Source organism: Barbatula barbatula (genome assembly GCF_947034865.1).
Source record: "Barbatula barbatula genome assembly, chromosome: 20".
NCBI classification, from domain to species: domain Eukaryota; kingdom Metazoa; phylum Chordata; class Actinopteri; order Cypriniformes; family Nemacheilidae; genus Barbatula; species Barbatula barbatula.
The window spans coordinates 8,273,048-8,300,963 of NC_136783.1; the positions used below are offsets into that span (position 1 = coordinate 8,273,048).

Below are 27,916 nucleotides of genomic sequence, written 5' to 3' on the forward strand. Positions count from 1 at the left end.
GCATGGAGTAACACTGCGTTTTTAAAGGCTTATAATGCATAGTACTGAAACAATGTGTATTCGATTATATTTACATTTAATCATTTGGCAGATTATATTCATGTAACTTGATTATTTAAGATATCTATATACGTATCTCAATTATGTTTGGCGTCACCTAATGTCTTTTAACTTTGCTAAATGAGTAAATGAGCGGATAAGATAACAAAACAAAGTTTATTTGTTGGAATCATTTTAATTTAAAATCAATAGCTCTACAATATGCCACAAATACAACATTACTATTCATATATCAAATGCAGTAAATAAAACATGTTTTCATGCTGAAATGTGATTTAAAAGAAAAACAATACTATATAGCGATCTTCAAATGGCAATGACATTTATAATTATTCTAAAAAAAGATACACAGTTGGTAAATAAAGCATATTAATGTCTAACTAAATGTTACATGAGTTGAAATAGTAATAGAGAATTGGTAATACAGTTCTGGGTCTGATGTTGGTATCATGTCTTATTTGTCCTGCCTGAGAATGCTGCTTGCACTTTTTAAATGAAGCCGTTTTTGTTTCTCCCTGAATCTGTCAAATAAATGTTAATAAGATGATAACAAATATACAGTATATTTATTAAACTAAAAATGCCTATTAAATATTAAGTTAACCCCAACCAGCACCGTCCACCCAAACCAGTTGAAGAACTTACCTTTCAGTCAACACTCGGTTCAGACTATGGGTATAAGAACGAAATAATTTGATTAATGTGGAGCAAATAAATGAATTGGAAAATGGATTAGGTTTTAGATATGAAACAAATGCATTATTAGAAATACATTTTGTGTATGTATGTGTAAATCTGTGTGTTTTGGCAATGTAAAGACCTACAGGAGGTACACTGGGCAGTCCTTTGGGTTCAGACTGGGCTGGACCAATAGTTCTGTTTCTCACAAGAGTATGAAGAACTGCAATGCAGACATTCATGAAACAATAGTGCAAATATCAATAAATAATGTTTGTTGTTCTTGTGCTGCATACCCTCTCTGGTGGCATTCTCAGCAACTGTCATGGCTTTTCCACCCAGATTGTTGACCATCCCGTCCACTGCGGCTTCATGCTTAAGAAATAACGGACGTACCATATGCCCATACAGAATTTGAGAGCCATTCCAAGATACCGGAGCCATGCACCACAGTAAGAACAGGCACTGAAGTCCAGTTAAAAGAGAATGGGTCAAACCAGAGGAAAATGGGTATAATCTGGGGTAACCATCACTATTGACATATCTCTCATTGTTCTACTTACTTTACAGATGTAGTAGAAAGGAAACCAGTATAGAAAGATGTCCGAGAAGAATTCACCGACACTGAAGAAGCCATACACGACCCAATATGTCAGCCATTTTGTGTCATCCTCTTTATCTGAACTTTCTATGGCTTTGATTCTAAAGTATTTAAATTACACAAAGTAAATTTTACAACTACCCCTTTCAAAGACATGAAGACATTAAAATTGGTTTTACAAAATTAAGAACATATATGACTCACGAATAGTATGCTGGATAAAAAAACCCAATTAAATTACAGAGCAGAGAGGCGCCATATCCAAATAATAAATATGCCCCAGTAAGGCCTACAGCACCTGTGGAGACAAAATATCTAATTAATGAATGAGGTTAATTGTATAGGTGGCTCAAAAATATGTATTTCCATACCTTCATTACCCATCATAAGTAACAAGGTTAAATTAGTTTACAGTAGAAATAAAATAATTGATGATTAGAGATGTAGGCTAATGCTACCTTCAAATAATTTATGGAACGGTGCTCTTTTAATGTTAACATACAGTACTTGTAATGTTTTAATGCTTCTTAATCATTAGTAATATAAATGTTTTAAAGTTACCAAATCCTTTTAATGTTATTAAATCCAGACGTTACATCCGCGTCTGTGGTGGGAAACATCCCACTTCCGAGGTGTCTTGAAGCAAAAGCATATTCAGAGCGTGCCTGTCGACGTCAGTTGTTATACAGCCTACTTTTTCGAAATTTGAAAACTTTACTATGGCTATTATATATATTTTAATATATTAAATGTTCACCTAATGATATATTAGACAAATATAACTATACAATGATACATTTACAATATAAACCAAAACTGTTTATGTGTTGACATGACAGCAGCTGACTGAGACATGCTAGCTAATTTCATCTAAACCTTAAACTAAATTGACATGACAACATGTTACTTGAAATATGTGGAATTTCGCGCGTCACGCCACAGAAATTTTAAAGTGAACTGTAAAAAACGTGTTAAATGGCAACAACTGGAATAAAAACGTTCATTATAGCATCTACAGTAGGCTATAGGCGGTTCGTGTCCATCTGTTACTGTAGCCTGCCTCCAGAATTAGAGTTTACTGGTAACTCTGTCATACATCTGATTTACACAAAACAGTTCATTAAAAATGAAAGCGACAGAGTAAATAAGAAGAAAAGCAGCATTGGATGAAAAGACAGCGATTTGAAATTACCGATCGCCAGGTATCGTTTCTTGATCCCGGTTTTTTCTTCGATCTTATTGAGACAGTCGGTGACGAAATTTTTCTCGTTTAAAAAAGCCTCTACCCGCTCCTTTATCTTATTGAAAAAAGCAAACATCGTGGCTAAACGAAACTGTATAACTGTATACGACACATTTGTGGTCAAATGTGCCCTCGTTCACGTGTCTGACCAGATAAACACAATCCGCTTACTGTCAACCTGTCTCGTGGGAGGGGTCATTAGAAAACCACCTAACCAATTCGACATTACTGCACTAGATTGTACATGTATAAGTCTACATCCAATTAAAAGTGTTATTGAACTTTTGACCACAATTTGTGAATGCTTGTAACTTTACGCCCGCATGATATTATAAACTTAAGCAGCCAAAAACGATGTCATGTATAAAGAACACGCAGCAGTTTTCACAATGAAATAAACGGAGTATTGTAATGAACAGTATGAACCACTAGAGTTCGCTGCTCCTCGTGCGTTGTTACCAAAATGCCACTTTCTATAGTTTCTCCGGTCCTGAAACAGCATTGAGGTAGGAATGCTCACTTTGCTCCGTCAGTCACACAGGTATTTGCACAAATGCAGCAGGCAAGCAGTTACACGTCTGTGATGAAAGCAAGTTGGATTGCAAGACTACAGGAAGAAAGTATGCATTCATCTTTTCATGGCACAGAGATAAAATGAAAACCAGAAGAGAGAAAGCATACAGAGCCATAAAGTACACGTTATTTGTGTGTTGCTACATCTTCTGGGTAAGAGCATGAATTCTGCTGCATGTATGTGGATTTACAGTATGGAGCTTACTTCAGGTTATAGTAGCTACATTTTGATGATGTGCCTTTCTCCCCTCCAAAAATCTGATTTTCGGATTTAGGACTTTTTCCATTTAAGTATTTATGATGCAGATATTTGTAACACATGTGGTGTTTGTCAGGTATTCAGTGCTGTTTTAATCGCTGTTGGAATCTACGCAAAACTCGCCAAAGAAACAGGTATTAATTATTATTACGCATCATTTTGGTTTATAATGACCTTTGATTGAATTTATACATTATATGTTATTCTACTAAAGTGATTTAACAACTTAATAATATTCATGTTTTAATGCGCATGAGCTTCAGATTTGTTGAGCACTGTTATTGAATTCATATTGAATGTGTAATGCTGTCATTCTTGTGTCATATTTATTTTGATGATGTTTTGCAGATGTGGTGGACACACTGATCGCGGATCCAGCGCTGTTGTTGATCATTGTGGGCTCTCTTATGTTTACAATCGCGTTCTTCGGGTGTTTTGGAGCCCTGCGTAACATCTCAGTGCTGCTGAACACAGTAAGAAATTGTAAAAGGTGCTTTATGGCAGTTGACGATTTCAGTCAAATTGCACAAATAGTTGATGGTTCCTCCAGCAGATCTTCAAGTTGGTTTTAGCAACTAGGAAATATTCTACTTTTATGATTATAATATTATACATTATAATATAATGATTACATATTAATACAATATTATTATTACAGTTATATTATATATTTGCACTATCTTTTAAAGTGAACACAATAAAAACACTTAATAATCAGATACTATAAAACAATATATCAAACTTTACAAATCAACTATATATGTTTATTGTAAATTTCACATATTTACAAAAATGCATCTGTCCAGTTTGTAGGAATTGTGTTGGTCATTCTTCTGCTACAAATAACTGTTGCTATGCTGTGCCTTATGTTCACTGACAAGGTAGTGTGAAGACTTCATACAGACACACAAATAATCTTTGGATTAATGCCGAGGTGACATATGCCATATGTTTGGACGGATGAATTCTAATACTTGTTTCGTAGGTTCAAGAAAGAACAGAGCAGCTGATGATGAAAGCGATAGTGCGCTATCGAGACGATCAGGACTTAGAAAATGTTATTGATTTTGTACAGAAAAAGGTAAAATAAACGTATTTTTTGTTATATCAAGCTGGTGCTTACTTTTGCTAGAAAAAACACACAACGGATCTTTCTTCTGCAGTTCCAATGCTGTGGGGTGAATTCATATTCTGACTGGTCTAAAAATATATATTTCAACCTCTCTGACCATAACCCCAGTCTGGAGGCCGGCGGCGTGCCCTTCTCCTGCTGTAAATGGCTGAAGAATGAGGTGAGATTTTGTCAAATATTACTTAAGAGCTTTTCTGTGTTACACGAAATGCAGAAAATTCAGTGTGGGCTCTATACCTCAAATGTGACCATTGCTGTTATTTATGTAGACTGTGTTTAACTCCATGTGTGGCTATGGGACTCAGAAGATGAAGCTAAATGCAGCTGTTCGAATCATCTATACCATCGGCTGTCTAGATAAGATCATATGGTGGGGAAAACAGAACCTTTTGCTGGTGGGAGGGATGACCCTCGTCCTTCTCTTCCTCGAGGTCAGGCCACTTCACTTCAGTTTTTCTTCCTGAAAGTTCTGTGTTTTAACAATATTGCAAGTGGTGTCAGACCTTTGGATCCCACTAGGTGTTACCTAAAAGAAAAGATTATTCACCCATCTTCCATTTTATTTAATTATATTTGACAGCAACCTAATATACAAAAATGTTATAGCCATATAATCATTACCACATGTATACTGTGTATATATATATATATATTTATTTTTTTTGGTTCAAATCTAAACTGCGGTAACTAAACCGCCGGCCCAGACGAAATATGCATACTTTCAACTGCTTTGAGGTTTGACATTTAATTTCCTTTCTTTCAGATATGTATGATGTCACTGGCTGCGGTACAGCTCTGTCAAATCAAAAGTGGTCAACAGAAAAAGGGGGTTAAAAGAAGCCAAAACCTTTGCTGCAATAGCAGGTCTTGACTGTGTTTTATACTTTTATGAACCCAGCTGCCCCTTTGCGCTTGCACTAAGATTGAATGATTGTGCCATATTTGAAATAACAATTTATAACACATTTCCCATTAGATGTGAATATACTCTTTAATTATACTGCGAGTTACCAAACTAAAACTGTTATTACAGAAAATATACAAATTTTAAAAAACTACCATTGTTTTTGTCTATTATGTTAATAAAATCTGTATTACAACATGTTGTCTTTGTTACTTAAATAACATCAGACTTTTCAAAACAATAGCATCTAATTGAACAAACTGCTCTTAATATTTGAAAGTAGTTCAGCTACATGCATGGTACTTTAAAAATGAATCAACAAAGTATCTACAGAATGTTGCCATATCAATGCATTTAATACAACTACAATTCATTCAGCTGTCAGGTGTACAAGTGTATAATAATAAATTACATCTAATCCCAACACTATAGACAACATGTACAAAATCTGTTCCTTACAGGACAACACACGTGTTAGATGGTTTGGACTTCATCATGCCTATGAAGTTAAACTGAGCAGGGTTGTAGTCTTGGAGATCATTGATCACGGTATGTGGAACGCTCTGGCTTTTCTCGCGAGAGGTGACGCGATAATGCGCTCTAAAGTTTCGGAGGGGATTGTATTCCGGTTTGAGGTTGTCTGGACAGCGGAAGCCTTCCTTAATGAAGGAGCCATGCTGGGACATAGCTACAAATCCATCCTTGTGTGCCATCATCTTTATAACTGGGGAGTATACAAGCTGAATGTACAGCAAACACCCTGAAATAAAAGGTCTGAAAATTAGTCCAAAAATTTTGATTTTCCGAAAGCACATGACTTGACATGCTTATTATGAATAGAAATATGGCCTCGGCTTAATCCAAATTTCAACATATTCAAATAAAATTATAGTTATAATATTTATTACAGAAGATTCACAAACTGACTATCTAGTCATCTATAAATATATTGTAGCTATGGATATTCATTTATACGGACTAAGAAATAAATATATACGTTTTATTATACAATTTGATCAAATAGACAATTTTATATATATATAACTTAATTTATCATTTATTTCCAAGAAGACAAAAATAAACCAATACAAATATGGCGATCTTGAAACAACTATTCTTTTCAGTTTCAGTTTTAGTTTTATTAATATTTAGAATGATTTTAAAATTATTTTTGGTTTTCATGTCAATTTTAGTTTAATTATTAGTTTTTAATTTAATTTGGTTTTATCATAACATTTAATTATTGTCTTGTTTTATTATATATATATTTTTTTTATTATTACATTATTATTGTTGATTTATACATTTTATTTTCAGTTAATAATTTTTCTTTAAGCTTATATCGGTTTAATGCTGTAAAACAACACTTCTAAGTTCTATCTTAATTAGATTTTTTAATACAAATAAATAAATTATGTTACAAATGTTATTGTTTTATATGTAAATGTGTTTAGGTTAATAATATTTAGGTGATTTAACAGAAATGTTTAATAATTTTAGTAAACCATAATAATCTTGTTCTGGAGGAGGTCATGCCCACCTGTACCAACATCCCAAACTTTGATGGTTTTGTCCATAGATCCAGTGAAGATGTATTTGTCATTTGTTGAGAAGACAGCACACAGAACCCCTTCAAAATAAAAACCCTTTGGGATAAAAAGACGAAAATGTTGCTTATGTACTGTATAGCATTTCAAATAAGTCACTTATGAGCTTCCAATTTACTTTTACTCAAACAAAGCAAATATTGAAGAGATAGTTCACACAAAAATGAAAATGTTGTCATCATTTATTCACCCCCATGTCATTAATGCACAGCCAAAAATAAGATATTTTTAAGAATTTTTGTAACCAAACAACACTGACCCCCATTGACTTTGTATGGCCACAAAACCACGGAGGCATTTCCCAAAATATCTTCTTTTGTGTTCCACTGAAGGTCATACAGGTTTGATATGAAATGGGACAAGGCAGCAATTTTCATGTTTGGATGAACAATTCTTTTAAGCACCATAACTACAGCAACCTGTCTCAATCCTCACCTTATACTCCATGGTGTGATCCAGCAAAACGGGACTCAAATTCCATAATTTCTGCACACAGTCTTGAGAACCGATCAGAGCATGCGAGTCCCAGTTGCTCATAGTGATGCAGGTGATGGCAGAACTATGATGATCCAGCTCGGCTGCTCTGGCGGTCTTGAAATCATAGATGACCACTTCACCGCCAAAGGTCCCATAGAGCAGCCTACAGTCGGACAGCAGAGCCATGGCGGAAATGGTGGAGTGCAGCAGACACAAGGAATATCTTTCAAACGGGCCATCCACACATGGGAAATTATCCCTCGACGTGATCTCAAACAGGCAGACGGCGTCCTCATATGCCACCGCGATTCTGTCCTCTTGCCGGCTGATGGCCATGCTGCGTACTGTGGGTAGGCTTTCTGGAGGGGGCAGGCACAGAGTTTCTGGGATAATGTCCAGGGGGTAAATGAAGATGGTGCCGGTCCGCAAGCCGCAGAAGAGTAGACGTTTTTCCTGGGCTAATTCCATACAGCACACTTCTGAGGAGATGTCGATACTACCTGACTGAAGACCTGTTATACATATCAAAAGCTTTGAACCTTTAACTTGTGGATTTTATGTTTAAAAGGTTTATGAAAAATAATACTTCCCTTAAAATACATACTGTAGATAGATTATTAAAATATGTTCATTATAATCATAAATGCAAAAATAAAATATCTTATAATTATGTTTCACCTTCCGAACAGTTCCATGAGTACACCTCCGATTTATTGCCCTCTTTGATGTAGTAAACAGTATCGCCGTCTTTAGACAAGACCACTAGTGGGCAGTACGCCGGGATGCAGCTCTTGTTCCTGTACTTGGTGTTGTAGTCCAGGTGCCATATTTTGAGCGAGCTGTTGAGAACAGAGGTGGAGATAACTGTGCGCTGATGTACAACCAATGAGGACACAACAGAATCCATTCCACTAATCCAGTCCAGCAGGGCTCCTGTCGTCACACTCCAAACCTTGAAGAGTACAACAAGATTAACTCCCCAAAAAAGATTCAAGTGAGAAAAGGTGCCTGCTTGCGAATTTTGAGATTAAACAATTCAAATACCCGTATGATCCGATCCTGAGCGCTCGTGATAATTTCACTACTGTCACTTGTTGAGACGGCACAAAGGACAGGCGCATCGTGCTGAAGGTCCAGAACCTTTTGTTTGGAGGTCAGTGTCACGAGGAACACGCACAATGTTCTGTCACATCCTACGACGAGAGAAGTACACAAACACATCAGTGAAGGGAATTCCGAGACAGTTATGACAATTATGGTGATTGTTTTTTTGTAGCTCAATTTGCCAAGCAGTCAAACCAGTGGTGATGAGGTATCCCGTCTTACTTCATGGTGTTATCAATATTTTTCCCCAATTTTATTGTGTTCAATTCATTTGTGGAGCTTTTGATTCAACCATGTTATCAATGTTTTTGTAGGAAAACAGCATTAAGAAAAAACACCTGCGAACAGCAGATTCTCATTTTCAGATGTACTGAGGAACAAAGCCGGAGAGGGAAGATCAAATGTAGACTGGACAGTCTGACTGCTCACCTGCACACACACAAACAAACACCTTCAAAAAAGCAGAATTGACAAATTTCGCTTGGATTTTACTAGAACAAGCTACATACCAAATGCAGGTGGCCCTCCCCGAAAGCAATGAGGATTTTGGAGTGTTTGGTGAGGGTCAGGGAACAGATGACGCTGTGTTCTGGGCAGGGTAGAGTGGCCTGGGAATTTTGAATGCCGGTGGATATGTCGTAAAAGCAGAGCACCCCCTCGTTGCACATGCACGCCACTGAATCACCCACAAGACCAAGAACAGAACACACCTCCGCCGGGACCTCATACAGAAGCTCTGCAGTGTCCAAATGCCAAGCTTTGACCTGTGAGAGGATGGATGAGAGGTATTATCTAACATCGACTAACAACATCTAATGCATAAATTATTAAAAGTATACTACTTATTTCAGGGTAAATGTTTTCTTTAATCATAACAAAAATTATGTCATACTTGACCACTTGGGTTGGTTAAGATAATCTTCTTTTCTTCAATCATGAGGATGTGTGTAGGGGTGTGTGTTTGGACAGAAACTGCATCGGGGATGCAGAAAAGCTGTTGTCCACTTGTCAAGCACCATTTCCTTAGTGTGCCATCGAGACTAGTAGACAGACAGTTATTGGTATTATCTGTCAGCTTCAGGGACAGCACCCCTGCTAAAGAGAGAGAAAGATATTCATCACCATGCCAAAACCAAAAATATGTTCATCGCTATAATCTTGACCACACATCATTTTAGCAAAGAGGAAGGAAAAAATTAAATTTTTGAAAATAAATTGAAAGTTATAAATAATTTAATAATTGTGATCCGTGTTTAATAGTTATTTAATCATTTCTATTAGTATATTAGACCCTACATTTATTTAAAAAGAGACATTGCAATTATTTTGCCAAGAAACTACAGAATTGCCCAAATGATGAGACCCATTGTGTTTTATTATATAACTGTAACTGTAATTTTAGACTTAATATGTTACCATATATAGCTGTGGAAAAAATTAAGAGACTATTTATTATATTTATAAATATGTATTTAGGTAAAGTTTAAAAAATATATTTTGTGAACTACTAATAATATAAAAATATATATTTAACATTTTTTGGCATAAAACGAAAGGTCAAAAAAATATGCTCTGTATATTTTCAGACTTCCAATACTGTGAAGAAAACAAGTTCAAATTTCCATTTTGTATTTAGAATTTTTTTTTTTAAATATTTTTATCATAGTTTTTGTGTGTCTTGTGTTTTTATACCAAAATATTTTACGGTGGTGTGAAAAAGTTTTTGCCCCCTTCCGGATTTTGTGTTTTTTACATATTTGTCATGATTAAATTATTCAGATCATCAAACTAATTTTAATATTACTCGAAGAAAACCAGAGTAAATACAAAATGCAGTTTTTAAATTATGGTTTTATTTATATTTATTTATAAAAACAATCCAAACATTTCTAACCCTATGTGAAAAAGTAATTACCCCCTTGGTAAATCATGAATTAACTGTGATGAATTGAATAACTGAGTTAAAAAACAATTCTGCAAAGAAAAGTGGGCCAAACTTCCTCCACAGCGATGTGATGCTTGATTGCAGTTGCTGCCACCAAGGGTGGGACAACTAGTTATTGGGTTTAGGGGGCAATTACTTTTTCACATTGGGTCAGAAATGTTTGGATTGTTTTTTCCCTTAATAAATAAAACCATAATTTAAATACTGCATTTTGTATTTAATCTTTGAGTAATATACAAATGTGTTTGATGATCCGAAACATTTAAGCATGACAAATATGCAAAAACCAAAAAATCCATTAGGGGCAAAATCTTTTCACACCACTGTATATTGTGTTTAAACATGTTTTGAAGTGTCTTTGCAATGATGTGCTGCAATCAAAATAAATTGAATAACTGTATGAAAATACTGCCAAGAACAAACCCGTGTGGCCAGAAAGAGTGTGAAGAATATGTAGATCTCTCAGGCTCCAGACGATGATCCATCCATCTTCTGAACCTGCTATCAGCAGTTCCCTCTTTGAGCACACAACAACAGTCCTCACCCCTTCATAAATCAAGAAAAATATTTCAGACGTGAAGCCACAAGCTTGAGGTGTTTTAAACAGCATAAAAAGCAAGATAGAGATCTTTACACACCTTTTGTAAACCCAGTGAGGGTGGTCTTCAGCGGGCCCCCCGGAGCCTGAAAGAAGCTGGATTTGGGCACGAGCACTGGGTCGGTACAAGAACCAAACCAGTCCATGCACTGAGAACACAGCTGACCAATCATAGACGGGTAGAGATCAACGAGGGCCTGCAGTCTAGTGTAGATCTCTGTGACCAACAGTGAGGGATCTCAAAAACAACGATGAGAGAAAAAGTTAAATAAAGATTTTAATTCGATCAATCAAGTCATGTTTTCTAAACACGAGCAAAAAAAAGAAGTATGAGTAATGAAACCAGAAAACATTATGAATGTGATGTGTAAATTAACAATATCCCCACTTCTTAGAAAAGACTTAAGAGTGTTACTTAATAAAACCAGTATTAAAAATACATTAATTAACATTATATTAATAATTACAAATTAATAATAAATAAAACGACATTAATGTCATACATTATTTATTTTGTCAATTTTTAGTTGATTAGCAATATCTTTTACATTTAAAACACATTTGAAAGTGAACATATATATATAGTTTACTTGCCCCAAAGGGAATGTCACTATGAGGCAGAAGCAACCATTGAACTTTCCAGCTTCACAAAATCCACAATCAGGTAAACATAAACTAACATGGATACAGAAGACTGTACTTGTATTGTATTTGTTTTATATCTGTATATCCTTGTGTGTACATTTGAATTTTTTTTTTCCAAAATGGGATAAATCATGTTTTTCATTGTGTTATAATGTTTTGATTGTGTAAGCTGAATTGTTTCAGTTATTATGGCTTAAATCAATACGAAACTAAAATGCAGTTTGATTGATATAAATTGGAATGCACAACAAAAACTATGATTTTTGAAATAAATTTGTTCATTTATTATTTTACTTAAAATTCAATACTACCCATTTGTTATTATTAACTATAAAAATAACCCTATACCTACCCACAAGACCATCACTAAAATCAAAAATGGGCTTTAGCAGCACAAAAGTCTCTTTCAGCATCTGTATCTCGTGACAGTCTGTGAGCCGGGTGCAGAGAGAGAGATCCTGAATAACACCGTCCACACCACACATCAGAGTCTTACAGCACAACCAATCCAGACTCCCTGTAAGAATAAATGCACGTTCATGTGTTTGTTTTGCATATATTTAGTCGCAACACTGAATTTTGGTGTCAAAAACTCACCTAGCACTGAAAGGCGTAGCTCCTCCCATTTCCCTGCAAGAGCGAGGTGATAGGGCAGCTCATAGAGCTTCCGCATATTTGCGGCTTCTCTGTTGAACCACAGGGGCTGAGGTGGTACCTTCAAAAAATATTTTTAAACCTTGTGTACCTTTCACGACAAAATTGATTTAAATTAAAACTGTTGATTTGAATTAGAATAAATCAGCAACATGCAGGTTACAGATGCACTAAAGGGATAGTTCACCTAAAAATAACCCTCGTGTCGTTCAAAATATGTATATGACTGTGAAAAGCAAAAGAAGATATTTTGAGAAAAGTCTTAGTAGTCTGTTATATTTTTTCTATTTAATGTAGTAAAAAAATAGCTTTTTGTGTGAAATGTCCCTATACAGCACATTTATTTCAGATTTCATAGGTTTAATAAATACCTTTCTGTCAGCATTGAGCAGTGTGCCCAGTGAGGGCAAAAGGATGGGTCTGAGCATCGCACTCCACTGCCCAGAGAAATAATCGGCGAGGATGCCGTGTAAATCAGTTTTCATTTCACGAGTCAGGTATCTGTCTCTTACCAGCTCTGAGAACTGCCTGAAAAGGATAGAGGTTCAGATCGAGACTGTTATCAAAACGTTTGTTCCATACAAGAAAATTGATGTAACTACGTCTGGTTGTAGAAAACTGGGCAATCCTGTACCTGTGGCGAAAACTGAGGAGAATAGCTCTACCTTCCCATCTCTCCATCAGGTGATCTCTCAGGTCGTGCAAGAGACGTGACCAATAAAGGTGCGGGAAGCGCAGGAGCGTGTGGCTGGGAGGAAGCCAGTATTTATATATCTCAGCCAGAACATCATTATCTAAAGACAGAATATCTTGCAGCTCTGCTTCTGATAGTCCATGTCTGTTGATATGCAAAGCATACAAAAAATGGAATATAGCAATTTTTAGTAAGAGGGAAGAGTTGACAAAGCTTATACGTAACACTGGTATTCACAATAGCTGTGATATTAACAACTGTGATTATTGATCTTGTGTTAACACTACACATACTGTATTAGAATATCGTAAATTATTCAGCACCAGTATCTGGTTAAAACTTCAACTGTAGCAGGTCATATTATACTTTAAATGTATAATTCATCCAAAAATGTCATCATTTACTCACCCTCATATTATTTCAAACCTGTTTGGCTATTTTGAAGAATGTTGGTAACCGAGCAATTTATTCTACCAATAGGGACTGCCATTGTTCGGTAAGCAACATTCTGCAAAATATCTTTTGTGTTCTGCATTAGAAAGAAAGTTATAAAGGTTTGGAATGACATTAGGGAAATTATTTAAAAAAAATTAATTAAAAAAATCTTAAGAGCCACAATGGTTACAAATTTAGCCGTTCCTCAAGATGACAACGCACTCTCATAATATCTATTATCCAAAGGTTAGATTTTTCTTTCTCAACATAGCAAAATATGACTAACCTTGATAACAAGATAAAACTCAGCGCATGACTGACAAGCTTCCTCCCGTGATTCTCCTCAAGCGACTGCACAAACCGCGTCATCACTTCCTTTGCAGTGATGCCCAGGTTAACACAAGACATGGCGGTGTAGGAGTGCCAGTGTTTGGCAGCGTCCAGCATGAGTTTCAGATGCAATGGACTTCCGCTCTGCTGGAAGCTGTGCAGGATGTTATCTAACTGTTCTGGGGTCAGCTGGCGTCCTGCCGCTTTCATATAAGCATCAATCATATCTTTTCCCTCATCGGTCGTGAGAGGTTCAACTCTGAAGATGTTTTTCTCTTCTGAAACCAAAGTGTTGCATTTCTCGACACAGTCGTCTGAAACAGAGAGAACTATTTGCACGTTGGGTGGGATATCTTTGGGTATCCAATCTAGGTTATGGTCCTTGCTCGTCTTGAACAGCGTCTCCACCGAGTCTAGAATAATCAGGAGTGTGTCGCCTTGTTTGGACACGTGGTCCAACAGGGAACGGAAGAACTTGACAAGCTCCTCATGTGTGTTGGCAACATGCGGGTATGGGAGTTGCAACCCCAAAGCTCCACACACCTGAAGGCAAACACCTCTGAGAACAGAATCAACATCCGAGCTGAGCGGAGACGTGCCCAGCAACCTCAGCACCACCACTGCCCGCTGGTCCAAGACACCCCGCATATCCTGCGCCAGTTTACAAACCAGAGCAGTTTTACCCACTCCTGAAGGACCACGAATCAGCAGCGGTTCATGACTTCCATCACTGGACTCCCACATGGTGATGCAGATCTTTCCCATGACACCGTCTCTGCCTCTAAACTTGGAGCACATCTCCATCCTCAGCACAGAGTGATGAAAGATCTCCTGTTTCAGCCCGCTCCATCTCTGATCTCCCGCATTTTGAGGAGCGCGTCTGTCGATCAGTTCCTTCATTTGAGATATTACCTGCTCACACAGGTTTCTCAGGTATTCCTTGTGTTCCTTACGGCTCGGATCCATGGCTGCTTTGCTGAGCTCCATGCAGAGAGGTTGAAGGCGACCCGTGTTGGAAACGCGTTGCTTCAGGTCGGCAAGGAGCTCCCGGGCTTCTGTGTCCAGCAGGCCGTCTGCTGTTACGTCCAACAGGAACTTTGCAAAGTTTCTCTTGCATTCTCTTTTACTGAGTCGAGGAAGTTCACGGATAAAGAGCACTGCTGAAGCATCCTGTTGTGCCTTGAGGAAACCATGATCCATCTCATACTCCAGGACTATCAAATACATGTAATAAGAACACTACATAAGTGAAGGCACATATTACAAAATAAAATTCACGTCACAATTTCAAATCAATAATAATAACAATAATAATAGTAACCATCATTTATCGTTTTAATATTCTTATTAATATCAATAATACTTGGTTTATAATAATACTAGTATTAATAGTAATAGTAACCATAATTTATATTTTAGTATTATTATTAAAAACAATAATAATCGGCTTATTATAATAGGCTACTACTACTACTAATAATAATAATAATGATGATAATGGTAGTAATAATAATAATAATAACAATAATAATAATTTATATTACATATTTATTTGAAATTCAGAAATTATAAAAATTATACTTTATATTTTTATTTAAAACATTATTATTATTATTATTATTATTTTATTCAAGTGATCGTACACTTTTCTGGTATCATATTTATTTAACCTCAACCGTTATTTAAAAAAAGAATGTACATTGTTTTTAATCTTTGTTGCAAAGAACGTGTCATCATATCTCACCAGACTTGAGAAACTTCTGCTTGCATTCTACACTGATGTATCCATCTTTCTCAGCTTGTAGAGCAGCGGTGCGGAGAGCCTGCAACAGCCGTGACTCTGTCACATTCCAAGATATGACATCATTATCTCGCAGCTTTGCGTTGTCAGACCCCTTATCATCGTAATGAGGATAATGACTTGTGATTGGCTGCAGAAAATATACGGGTGGGATTGAGTTGCTGTCTTTGGAAAACCACTGGTTAAGGAGTTTTAAACTATCGGGATCTTTGGAAAGTTTCGCAACCAGCACCTCAAACTCGGTCTCTGATATCTGGCGAGGGACGTGACGATGGCCGTATTGATTGCCAAGAAGAGCCTTGATAGGAGAAACCGAGATACATTAATACAGGAACGCAAAGAATAAACACAAGCATGCTGTGTGAAGCCAAAAAGTGTAAAATACTTTAATTAAATGATATGTATGTATTAAATCACATACAATAAATGTCGGCCCATTTGATATCTTCTGACAGGACTCAATTTCTCTGACGCAGAGCTCAGCTGTCATGTGATCAGAGGTGATGATGTCACGCACTCCCCATCTGAAATCCACGAACTGTGAAAATCAAACTAAATTAGACATTTTCTTCTTACAATAAAAAAACCCAAAATAAAACATTTTGAGCAGACAATATTAAAGAAAATGGCTAAATGGTTTCCTTTCACCATTGAATAATACTAGAAATTTTCAACACAAACCTCAAAGACAAGATCCAGACTTTGACAGTGAGCCTGCAACTCAGAATATGCCTTCTCCCAGAATGCATTTCTCTCATTTCTCATATCTGTCATGAAAGTTCATCATAGTAGGTTTAAAACGCCTCAGAGCAAAACTGAACTGAATCAAATTAAACACTCAATATTGCTCAATAAAAGCAGGGTGACTTTTTAGGACTTGTATCACTTTTAGAGTGTTTATTTTGGAATAATGATTATACACTATAAAGATATACAAGCGTCTCAGCTGAAAATGTTTGAGAACTTTTAAATGTGACTCATAAACTAATAGTTTCGTTCCTAACATACTAAAAGTTAACACCTAAAAGTTAAAAACATTTATATTCTCGAGCAATGTTTCTTAGTTTTTTGTACATCAGTCAATTTCATCTGTTAAATTGGGGTCTGTCTAACATTTCTTACAGCGTGTATATTCCACACATTAAACAGCAACTACAAGACATTCAATATTGAGTTGAAACATCTGATATAAGAATAAAAGATATGAGAACAGCACAGCAAGGAAACCCCAAAATGAAAATTCTGTCATAATTTACTCACCTTCGGGACCTGTATACATTTCTTTGCTCTGATGAACACAGAGAAGGATATTTAGAAGAATGCGTGTAACCAGATCTCGACCCCATTGACCACCATTAAAAAAAAGTATTCTTTTCTATAGGAGTCAATGGGGGGAAAGATCTGTTTGGTTATCAGCATTCTTCCAAATATATTTCTCTTAAATTCATCAGAACAAAGAAATTGAACAGATTTGGAACAACTCGACGGTGAGTAAATGATGAGAGAATATTCATTTTTGAGTGAAGTATCCCTTTAAGTGCAATGACCACAGTGACTGACCAATCACAATAAATCTAAAAAGGATTATTGTGTTTTTTAAAGTTTACGATCTCAGAGTAATTTCAATAGCAGATGAAATATTTGATCACGAAGAAAACAACATCTACAAAAATGTTTATTGTAGTCATGTAAAAGGCATGTAAGAGTTTCCATTGTTGTTTGAACCCCGTTTAAGGAATTAAACATTTCAAAAAACTTAAAGACAAACAGAGAAAGTCCTACCTGAGTGTGTGTAGCTGATGAACACCCGCACCGTTCTTGAAACAGGCTGCAGAGCATCAGCGCTCTGTCCCCGTAAAGCTTCCAGTCCAAGAGCTTCAGTCATCTCCTCCATAGCCATCCTGACCAACACACTTCAACTATTCCTGATCCTCTGTGCTTCTGTCCACATAACCTCTAATGCACTGAACCACTGAGCATTACTTTCTACTTAAAAATCCACACCTAAAACATTTTGGAAATCTAAATATTTATGATGAAAAAATTAAGTTTTTCCACAGGATCCCACTGTACGTACTGTAAAGTGTCTCTCTTGTTGTGCACCCAACCTCATTTGTTTTTTTCTCTTCTGTAACCGTCATTTTATCCACTGAGATCAGTAACGTCGAGAGAGAACTGGTGTTTACGAGCCCCTGCCTGAGGCAGAGATCAGACCCCAGAGATCCACCAGCAGCTGCTCCATGTTTAATTAACCTAAAGTGTAGACGTGCACAAACTGTTGCTTTTCATTACACATTATATCAGTCAAATCACTAAATGTTTACTCTAACCAAAATATAAGCCTAATTCAAATGCATTTGTGTGAAAGAGCATTGCTGCTTAACTCAGCCCCAGAGGTGCAGGTGATTTTGCTTGTGAATGTGATAATTGTTACACAGTGTTGTTTGTTTCGTGCGTCTCTAATGTGCTCAGTCCTGAGAGAGAATAACTTCAGCCTAGTCACTGAGGAATCGGCTGACAGGTTTATGCTTTCAGTCGGTATCAAAACTGAATTTGTCCAAGGCAAGATTGTGCAATAAATATGCAACAAGCTATTGAGACGAATAACTAAAACCTCTATTTTTAATAGGGTGCATATATCGCGCAACCTGTCAAGCACATGCCAAAGTCATATTTATATTTCTTACATTTAAATTTCTCATCATACCTATATTACCACATTGTCAAAATGACTTTGAGTATTGCTACGGAATTGTAATAATATAGATGAATATTGACAAAAAAATCCCGATTGCACAAAAAAGATCTAAATGTTTTTTCCACAAAAAAAACAATTAACGCAGAAAGCAAATAAAACTGACTTAATCTTGAAGCAATGTTACAAAAGTAATTACCAACAATGATTTAACATTAATTGTACTCTGCATTCATTTGAGTTTAGGATGAGATGTGACCTGGATCCATTTTATTTTGTAAGAATCACTCAATAAATGTTCCTGGTTACATGTTGAGTATCACACAGATGGTACCATGTATGTGACTCTCCATATTATGTCATCACCGCATAAGGGCAACACCTCCAAAATCCCTCTAGAGATTTCATTACACTGGCAACATTTCCAAAAAAAAATAAAGAGTGTGGTGGAAATTTTCATGAAGTGGGTTTCTTCACTCTATTCGCTGTAAAAATTGATTCACGACTATCCTGTTGTTGTTAAATTCCTTAGAAATGTTTTGCTACGTGGCAGACCAGTCAGCTCCTTTGCCCTTGAGCAAAGACCAAGAGGTTCTGTTGAAGATAAGAGATGGCGACATATTTTTTGTATCCATGCTTGTGATGCAGACTGAATGTCAATAAAATATAAAATACCTTGCAAGGTAACTCATGCTCGCTGTGTGTTGCATTTGTCTAAAGTATATCAAACTCACCTTGATTAAGGAATAAGAAAATTCCACAACAAGAGTCAAGACATCATTTAGTTTTTGTTCCATGTTTTTAGACAGTTTTTGATACAATTTTTTTATTTCGTCAAAACTGTTTAGAGAAGTGCAGGGATGGGAGAGGCTTTGATAAGTGAATGATGAGGTTAATTATCAGTCCTTGAGGTTTTCGACGGCTCATTCTAGCTATTAAGCGGTCAGCATGCACAGGGTGTGCCAGGCTCCACCTCCACCGTGAGTCCTTTGCTCAAGAGGAACGCATTCTCCTTAGGTTCTCTTCCTAGGAACTTCTTCAGCATGTCGGCGGCATCCTCTGAGCCTCCGGGCTTCAGGATGCACTTCCTGTAGTCCAGACCCACCTGTTTACAAATACAGGGAGAAGAGTAGAATTTTTTTTTACCAACAAATCACATACATTTTTTTGTTTTAAATCACACAGAAGTATAAACTGGAGCACAATAAAAAAACTGACATAAATAAACATATTTTATCATATTTTAAAGTATCACCACTAAATTTACCATATGAGCCAATCACTGTAGGTTTAACTGACCTTGGGGTTCATGATGCCTTCCTGTTTGAAACGGGCGTAGAACATGTCCATCGAAAACACTTCACTCCACAGGTAACCGTAATACTGAGCATCATAACCTCCTGCCAGGTGACCAAAAGTGGCAGGCATGTTTGTCCCTGTAGAAACCAGAAATCAAAGGTTTAAGAACATTATGCGGTGCGAGATCCTCTCTTTAACCTTATCAAGCTAGTACTGGATAGTACTGGGAATGATTTGCAGCAATATTGTGAAGATCAAATAGATTTTTACTTTTCAATTTGACGATCAATCGTTTGTCAGACTATGTTTGTGATTTATTTAAGTGAAGTAAAATTTGGTATATCTGACTCATTTGCATGAATCAGTTCATACTCCATTAATAAAAGCAACACTGTAGGGAGAACATTTTGCAAGTTAGATTTTTTACAAAGATAGTAAAGTAACTTAAAACGCAAATTATGGTTTTGCATATATTAAATAAAATTAGCCTACCCATCTTGATCAAGATTATTTTGTTGACTGGACTTAGATTCTCAGGTTTTTTGGTCAAAATGCGTCACAAAGTTTGCCCAACTTGCAAAACAATATAGTCTGAACAAACAATATTACAAGAGTTTGAAAGTTCCCAAAATGCATTGCAGGATGTTCAATTCTGTCAAGTTTTTTTTAGTTTTGCTGGCTAAATTTATGCTTAAATATTGTTGTTGCTCTTAGTTATTTGTTGTGTTCAGAGGTTTTTATGAATGATGGTTTTTGATTGTTCCCATGGTTGAGGTTTGCGTGTTCAATGTTGTAAGTGCATGACACAGTGGCACAATCGGTATAAATGCACTTAACACAAACAGTTTAAAGAGTTATTTGATCAAAGTTTTGCTTTGAGGCAGAAAACATGTACAATTGTAGTAAAAGACAAATAAATGTGTTTATTTTTAATGAATCAATTTATATACTCTATGTTAAAACAACCAAAAATTGGTTTTGTTTTATTATTTATTATAATTTATTATATTATAAATTATTTGTTCTGTTGTTCATTAAGTAAACTTGACTATGTTGTGACAACTAATGACTTTTTATCATTTTTTAAGTTGGGTGGACTTAAGACAGTTAACTCAAAAACGTGCTTGTGATAGGTTGTTGACTTATTTTAAGTTGGGCCGATAGATCAAACAATAGATCGTCCAACGCCGATGGCTGACAGAGAACAAAGGTTTCACTTTCGTCACGTGACTCTCGCTGCTCTGTGCTGCAAATCAGTTTGTGAAGAAATATGAACAAGGCCAAGGGGCATTTAAGCTGGAGCTGTACAGACTGACCTGACTATATAACTGCGGACCCAAGCCCCGCCCCCTGATGTGATCGTTCATCACAATGTTTTACTGTATCCGTCCAATGCCAATTTGGTTGACATCGCCAATTTGGTATACTAAATAAATATGTTGCATACATTTTTGCAAGCTAGGTGTTTTAATGCTTACGTTAAACATGTTGAATCTACTTGGCACCAATCGCTGTTTGATTGAAAGTGTGGTTGATTTCATTTCTTTTTTTAGCACAACAACTTGGTCCGTCTCAAATTAAACATTCCCATTACTCTTTAAACATTGTCAATCAATTTCTTATTTTACCCGGTGAGGCAGGAATTCCCAGGATGTCCAGGCAGAGCTTGGCATATTCCATAGCGGGGTCAAGCCCGGTCTTAGTGTGCAAAGCCTGGTCCACCTTGGCCAGAACAATCTGCCTCAAATTAAACAGCCCTGATAAACAGTAAGGAAAGGGTTATTTTATACGTGAAGCAAACAATTACATAACTATATTTGTGGTATTTTTTCTTTGAAATAACAAACCAATTCGTTTCATAATAATCAAAAAATAAACATATGCATTTACTTATGTAGTGGCTTTATCCAAATGAGAGCATTAACTTTTTCTCAATGAACCAATAACATGTCCAGTTTACTAAGCCATATTTACATGAGGGACTAGAGTTGAAGCAATTGTGATTTAAGGTACACTTCTGTTTGTGAGAAAGTCCACTGTATCTTCCATCTTTACGTTTACCTGTATTAGCAAGTCTGGACTTGATGAGTTTGTCCAGAAGCTCCTCTGGGATGGGCTTTCCTGTTTTGTAATGTTTGGACATGCGCTGCAGTGGCTCCTTCTCCCAAACCCAGTTCTCCAACATTTGAGATGGTGCCTCCACAAAATCTCGCTCCACATGGGTCCCGCTGAACATGGCAAAGTCAGCCTAAAAAAAACCACAACGCTATGTGAAACGGCCAAAACAATACAGGGCTTGACATTAAGCATTGTCATTCACTTGTCCGAGTACAAAAATTACTTGTCCAAAGATAAAAAGTATATATTTCATTTGAATAATCTATTTCTTCAACGCATTTAAATTAGTGTCCACTTTGGCCGCCTTAATTTGGTTTTAGGCCTCCTCTCGGTTACTGCTATAAAACAAAGCAAGCAGTAATTATTATTAGTGTTAAGGCTGTAATTTAACTTTTTATGCACATAGCACTGGTGTTAGATAGATTTAAAGTTTGGTAGCACAGGACCAACAGTAGTAGCACAAGTATAAATCATCTGTTGTCATCATTAAAAAACAATCTGCAAGTGCAGTTCATCGTGAATAGGCAGGTAACTGACAAAAGACAGTAATGTTACATACAGATGGGTAAATTAGGGCCATATAATTTTTAGACTACCTAAATTTGTAAACTGTGCACATAATTCCCTCAGACACGCAGAACAGCAAGAGGACATTTAAATAACAGGATTCCGCATCTAGTTCACATAACATGGACTCAATGCGCTGCGCCATTGATTATTTTCCCACACAAACAAGCACAACCACGACAAACGCACTTCACACAAACATGCAGCTCTGTCTAATGCATATATTCTTATTATTCTACATATTTCGCATTGTTGATATTTTTTAAGTTACTTGTCCAGTCGGGTACAAAACTCACTTGACCATACAAAATATTCACTTGTCCCGGACAAGCGTTAATGTCGAGCCCTGCAGTAAAATGCAAACTGTAGTAGCACTGGACTTAATGCAGACCTGAGCACAGAGCTGGTGCATCACATGACCGAACTCGTGGAAGTATGTTTCCACCTCGTCATGCTGCAGCAGGGACGGGGCGTCTGCGGTGGGTTTGCTGAAATTAGCCACCATGGCAGCCACAGACATCTGTCTGGTCCCATCCGACAGCAAACAGCCAGGCTGCAGGCCAAAACATGCTGCATGGCCGTACTTGCCCTCTCTGTAGAAATTAAGAAACCAGGAGTCCGTTTAGCGACACTAGGGTTGAAGTTTTTAACGGTCCCATTTCTAGATTAACGTAACTGTATTACAGACACGTCAAAGTTACAAAGCTCTCACCTGGGGAACAGATCCAGATAAAACTGCCCCACGACCTGTCCAGAGGTGCGATCCTTAACGCAGTACAGTGTGACATCATCATGCCAGACGGGGGCACCTTCCACCTGCTGAAAGTTTAGATTGAGCAGCTCCTGATAAATGCCCAGTAGACCCTGAGTCACCACCTCCATGGGGAAATACTCCTTCAGCTGGTTCTGATCGACAGCATACTGGGTCTCCTCCACCTGGGTCATGTAGTAGCGTGTGTCCCATGCGTGAAGCTCTCCGGTGAACGGTAGGCTTCTCTTCTGATACTCCTGTTCCTTAAGCTTCAGCATGACGGCCCTCTCCTCCTCACCCAGGGGCTTCAGCTTACGGGCCAGATCCTCTACAGCGGACATAGGAGATATTGAGATAAAGGTTAAATAATATGACACAGCTGAGAACGATAAATTATGTTCATCTAGAAGTAACGTTGTTAGTCATTACCAAGGAAGGCAGCGACCTTCTTGGAGGATTTGGCCATGTTCATCTCAAGAACAAAGTCGGCGTGCGTGTTGAAGCTCAGCAGGCTGCTTTTCTGAGAGCGCAACTCCACCAGCTCCTTCAGGATAGCAGAATTCTCCTATTGCACGAACCATTACAACCGAGAGGTCAAGACAACTGGATTCATATTTTAAACATTGAGTAAAACAGACAGTGTGACAGACAGAAAGCATTTCTGAGATCTCTGACCTCTTTGCAGCGCGAGTTAAAGGCCTCTTCTAATTTCTTCCGTGTTTCTGGGACGAAGCATTTCTTCATGGTGGGGAAATAATGAGGGTACTTCAGTGTGAGCTTTAGCTTTCCAGACTCATCCTTCTCCAGAGAGTTGAGGAAATCCTCAGGGAGCCCCCCTATAGCAAAGCAATTAACAACCGTCACGTCTCATTCATCAAAACCAAAGAAAAAAACAATCTTCCTACAAAATAAAAGTAGTGTTCTGCAAAACACAACATTTAAGCAAACAATTACACTTTACTATAATAAGATGACAAACGATCCTCCACACTACCCACCGAGCTCCTCCCGAGAAAAACTCAAGCTGGTTGTATCTTCGTTCAGGTGCTTGTTGAAATCGATACACAGATTGCTCAGCTTCTTCTTGATCTTTTTGATCTCCTGTTACAGGGAAGATGAAACACAATTCTGGGCAAAAGATGCACTACTATTACACAAGCAAGCGAAACATCCGGACAGCTGACCTCCTGTTTCTCTTTTAGAAGATGGAGGCCGTTTCTTTTGCCCAGCTTGATGAGTCTCTCCATGTAACGCTTGGCTTCGGGTGACAAACTATCATCTGACAGCTTCTCCTGTAAACGTGGAACCAAAAATCAGGGATAGAATAATCAGGGATAGAATAGTGTCCAAAAAGTCACATTTACTATATCATTTAAACCAGGATTGTGCAATTAACAAAAAACTTAATGTGGTGCAATTTCTTTAAATGTACATTTTTGCGATGTGATATAATGTTGTCTTCTACCGACATGAAACACAGATCAGCAGGAATTTAATATCTTTTATTTAATATTTATCTTCTACATCTGATTCAAATGATTAAACACTGATCTGTCAAAACTATGGAAAGTCAATGAGGAAGATTTTGTGGGAGAACGATTCCTTTAAGGGCCCGGCACATTACATTCGAAATAGAAAAACGACCGCATGCGACATGATTTCGAAAAAAACATCTTCACAAACGGCTGTAAGCCAGATGTTTAATTTTGAGTTTCAAGTATTGAGCATCACGTGTTCTTATTAATGCTTTCCCTGCCATTGACAAATTATCTCATGGTCCTTTAAAAATCAACCGTTTCCCTGCCAAAGACGAGTTATTACGACAAACGGTATTACGACACTCTGTGTTTTTGCACTGTTGTACAGCAGGTGGCGCTGTTACATACCTTTGGGAAAAGTACAGAATCTCTGAAGCGGTTTTTAATGATTGTTCGGAGTCTAATCTGTGTGGAGTATTTGACCAAAACATTTTTATTATCTCAGCATATTAATCAAAGCGATGCATTTTTTAAGAAACCTACCCCCAACTAAGGGGTGATAAAAAAAGAACAAAGGAAGATCGAAGAATACATTTTATTTAGTTTGATATATTGCTTGTCCATAAATTAATGTTAGAAAATGTACTGCGAGCCATCAAAATTTAGTTAAAATGTTGGCTGACAACATTTCTTTTTTTAAAAGGCTGGCGGGGAAAGAGTTAGGATCATCCTGAGAAAATATTTTCCGGGATTGTTTAATTTTATGTGCAAAGTACATTTAAAAAAAAAAAAAAAAAAGAACGTTACGTAAATGCAAAATAATTACTCCACACATATTCCTCGACTGTTTTTTATGATTATTAATTTATGGAAAGTGATGTATTAGTTAGGAAACTACAAAGCTGAATCGAGCCAAAATCCGGAAAAAAAAACCTGCGGATTAAGATGATGTTGTAAAAAATCCATTTAAAATGCCCTCTTGTATCTGTTATAGTTTCGAGTAAAAAAAACATTCAAGCAATGTAAGGCAAAATACATATAAAACACAAATTTGTTGTTCTTGTATAACAGCTGTCATGTTTGTTATTTGAGATTACATGCACGACGGCTAATTTTCTTACTCAGCCCATACCCCACCTAAACAAAGGGACATTGAAATGTTTTAAAACAGTATACCGTCTCTCAGCATTTTCAAGCTTCGTTTTACCCCCAAACGCAGAACGAAAACACAACTTGCTCGGACTATGCTGGGCCCTTTATTTTGTGAACAGGTGTCAGAGCTCAGTTCAGAAAAACTGTTAGTGAAAATCTAACGTTTGCTCTCGGCTCACCTCCAGAGCCACAATTCTCCGATAAACATCCTCCCGCATGCTCATCTCCACATCAAACTCTGACAGCTTCTTATCAGCTTCAGTGCTGGCCGTGCGGACATCTTTGCAAGAGGACACGTGCTGAGGGAAGTCCAACATGTTCCGCTGGACTGCAAAAAAAAGGCGCAGTGAATTTCAATTCGGTCATTTTGGCCACTCTAACAGATATGAAACTGTAAACCAGCTGAAATTGTGTTGTGCTTCTTTAGCAATAAGGATATAAACTATTGCATGAAGAAATGAAACGTAGAAGTGGCTGCGTCATATTTTCATTTTTCGGTTTTACTGGAATGATTGTAGAATTATTTTAGTGAGACTAACAGCTGAACAATAGTCAAGCACAGCGCAGTCCACAGTCTGGTCAGCATGCCATTATGTGAAAAGTGCTGAATGTTGTGAACAACTTTCCTGCATAGTCTGACTATTTTGTACCGCAGTGCTTACAAAAGGTGAAGGAAAGCGAGGAAAGTTACAACAGTTATATCGTCATCCTGGACCAAACTGTTAAGGTGTAAATGTCATAGAATGGAAAGACATTTTTAAGATGTGCTTCTTTTGTATCATTCAAAATAATTTGTTTCTGAGCTGAAATGAGACGGACACATTTTCGCCTTTACCCTAAAACCAACATACCATCAACCTTTCGTGTAGGTTAAAAATACTATCTTTTCAAAAGTAAGTATTTGTACCTGTGTAGTCCACTTCTACATCAGCGAGGGCTTTCAGTGTGTTCTCATAGCTGACGCTGGCCAATTCCAAGGCGCCCACAGTGTCGTACACCTTTTTGGTTTTAGCAATAAGCTCATCGGTAAGCTGGTGGATCTGGTCAGGAGTTAAATCCCATCGCAAGTTGTTGTCAGCACAGACCTGATCCCCGGAGCCAAACACAACTTCACCTGAAAATGCAACCTTTGTTAAGCGACAGCATTCATCACACCTATTATACGCTTAATACATGATTCCCATTAACCGATTACTGCCCAATTATAGGCATAAAACTACGCTCGTGATTTTAAGTCTGGAAAAGTGGTTTTGTGTCCATGCAACAGGGGCCGATATGGTTTGGTTATCAAAATATCTTCTTTTGTGTTCGGCAGAAGAAAGTCATACACGTTTGAGATAACATGAGGGTGAGAAGCTGATGAGAGAATTTTCATGTTTGGGAGAACTGTCCCTTTAGCGGATATATGTTTGCAGGCTATTTGCATAAAAGGCTTAGACTAGTCTTTCAAGTTAAGTCATATCTTTTTTCTTAAAGTCATAAGTTACATAAAAAGATAGAACGGTCTAATTTAAACCTGACAAATAAGACTTAATATTACACATAACTAATTGCTAGTCAGTGAGACTTTCAGTAAGTTTATGCAACTGACCCCGGATCTCAGGGGGCTAACCAGTAAACCCTGCTGTACTTGAACATGATGACACATTGTAACTGCATGTAAAGCGAATCCCGACACGGTTAAGATGAAATGTAACAGTTGTTGATACATTCACGTCACGCATTATGAAACCTGGGCCCAAATGTAATGAATGAGTTTGTGTTAGTATCAGTGCCGCGGGTTGAGTTTCTCGGTACCGCAGGGCGGAAGTGAAGACGAGAGCGGTACCAGCTGACCCAAAACAACCCAGATGACTCACTGAATATTAGCGCACGGCGCTAACGAGCTACAAGACACAATACCTGCATTCTGTACCCCTTACTTCATAACCAAACATCTGTGGCTGCTATATTATTGTATGGCGATATTAAGCATGATATGATGTGTATCTTACCTGTAGGCGCCATTAGTTCAGTCAGCACAAACACAACGTGTCTCAGAAGCGCGTCAAAAAAAGCTCACAGCCGCTACAGGCTTCCTGGTCCCGTCACGTGACCACGAGGGGCGATTGTGATT

The 27,916-nt window shown here is 37.3% G+C and overlaps 4 protein-coding genes across 5 annotated transcripts; 1 reads left to right on the forward strand and 3 right to left on the reverse strand.

Moving 5' to 3' along the window:
- Positions 1–198: 198 nt before the first annotated feature.
- On the reverse strand, positions 199–2,767 carry reep6 (receptor accessory protein 6). Of its 2 annotated transcripts, none has more exons than XM_079483177.1 (7): positions 2,532–2,767; positions 1,544–1,637; positions 1,302–1,440; positions 1,035–1,203; positions 885–961; positions 706–729; positions 199–581 (listed from the first exon to the last, which is right to left on the reverse strand). In XM_079483177.1, exons 1-6 carry the CDS (start codon positions 2,656–2,658, stop codon positions 709–711), a joined length of 627 nt encoding a protein of 208 aa, XP_079339303.1. In that variant the 5' UTR covers positions 2,659–2,767; the 3' UTR covers positions 199–581; positions 706–708. The 2 variants fall into 2 exon arrangements, with proteins under 2 accessions (XP_079339303.1, XP_079339304.1); XM_079483178.1 differs by having other exon boundaries at positions 1,302–1,362; positions 2,532–2,728.
- Positions 2,768–3,184: 417 nt separating this feature from the next.
- On the forward strand, positions 3,185–5,648 carry LOC306909737 (tetraspanin-33). The gene is made up of 8 exons (XM_079483747.1): positions 3,185–3,308; positions 3,491–3,548; positions 3,763–3,887; positions 4,221–4,295; positions 4,400–4,495; positions 4,578–4,706; positions 4,816–4,977; positions 5,310–5,648. Exons 1-8 carry the CDS (start codon positions 3,237–3,239, stop codon positions 5,415–5,417), a joined length of 825 nt encoding a protein of 274 aa, XP_079339873.1. The 5' UTR covers positions 3,185–3,236; the 3' UTR covers positions 5,418–5,648.
- Positions 5,649–5,905: 257 nt separating this feature from the next.
- nwd1 (NACHT and WD repeat domain containing 1) lies at positions 5,906–17,640 on the reverse strand (the record flags this gene model as incomplete). The annotated part of the gene is made up of 19 exons (XM_079482996.1): positions 5,906–6,210; positions 6,991–7,096; positions 7,493–8,046; positions 8,204–8,486; positions 8,579–8,727; positions 8,977–9,067; positions 9,148–9,402; positions 9,531–9,733; positions 11,007–11,129; positions 11,222–11,419; positions 12,179–12,343; positions 12,424–12,541; positions 12,852–13,008; positions 13,115–13,318; positions 13,896–15,153; positions 15,684–16,038; positions 16,162–16,278; positions 16,422–16,507; positions 17,523–17,640. 19 exons carry the CDS (start codon positions 17,638–17,640, stop codon positions 5,906–5,908), a joined length of 4,845 nt encoding a protein of 1,614 aa, XP_079339122.1.
- Positions 17,641–18,336: 696 nt separating this feature from the next.
- On the reverse strand, positions 18,337–27,909 carry thop1 (thimet oligopeptidase 1). Its single transcript, XM_079482979.1, has 13 exons — positions 27,795–27,909; positions 26,708–26,914; positions 25,980–26,128; positions 24,355–24,462; positions 24,169–24,271; positions 23,846–24,006; positions 23,600–23,735; positions 23,132–23,498; positions 22,811–23,012; positions 21,796–21,982; positions 21,363–21,491; positions 19,735–19,871; positions 18,337–19,540 (listed from the first exon to the last, which is right to left on the reverse strand). Exons 1-13 carry the CDS (start codon positions 27,805–27,807, stop codon positions 19,379–19,381), a joined length of 2,061 nt encoding a protein of 686 aa, XP_079339105.1. The 5' UTR covers positions 27,808–27,909; the 3' UTR covers positions 18,337–19,378.
- Positions 27,910–27,916: the final 7 nt, after the last annotated feature.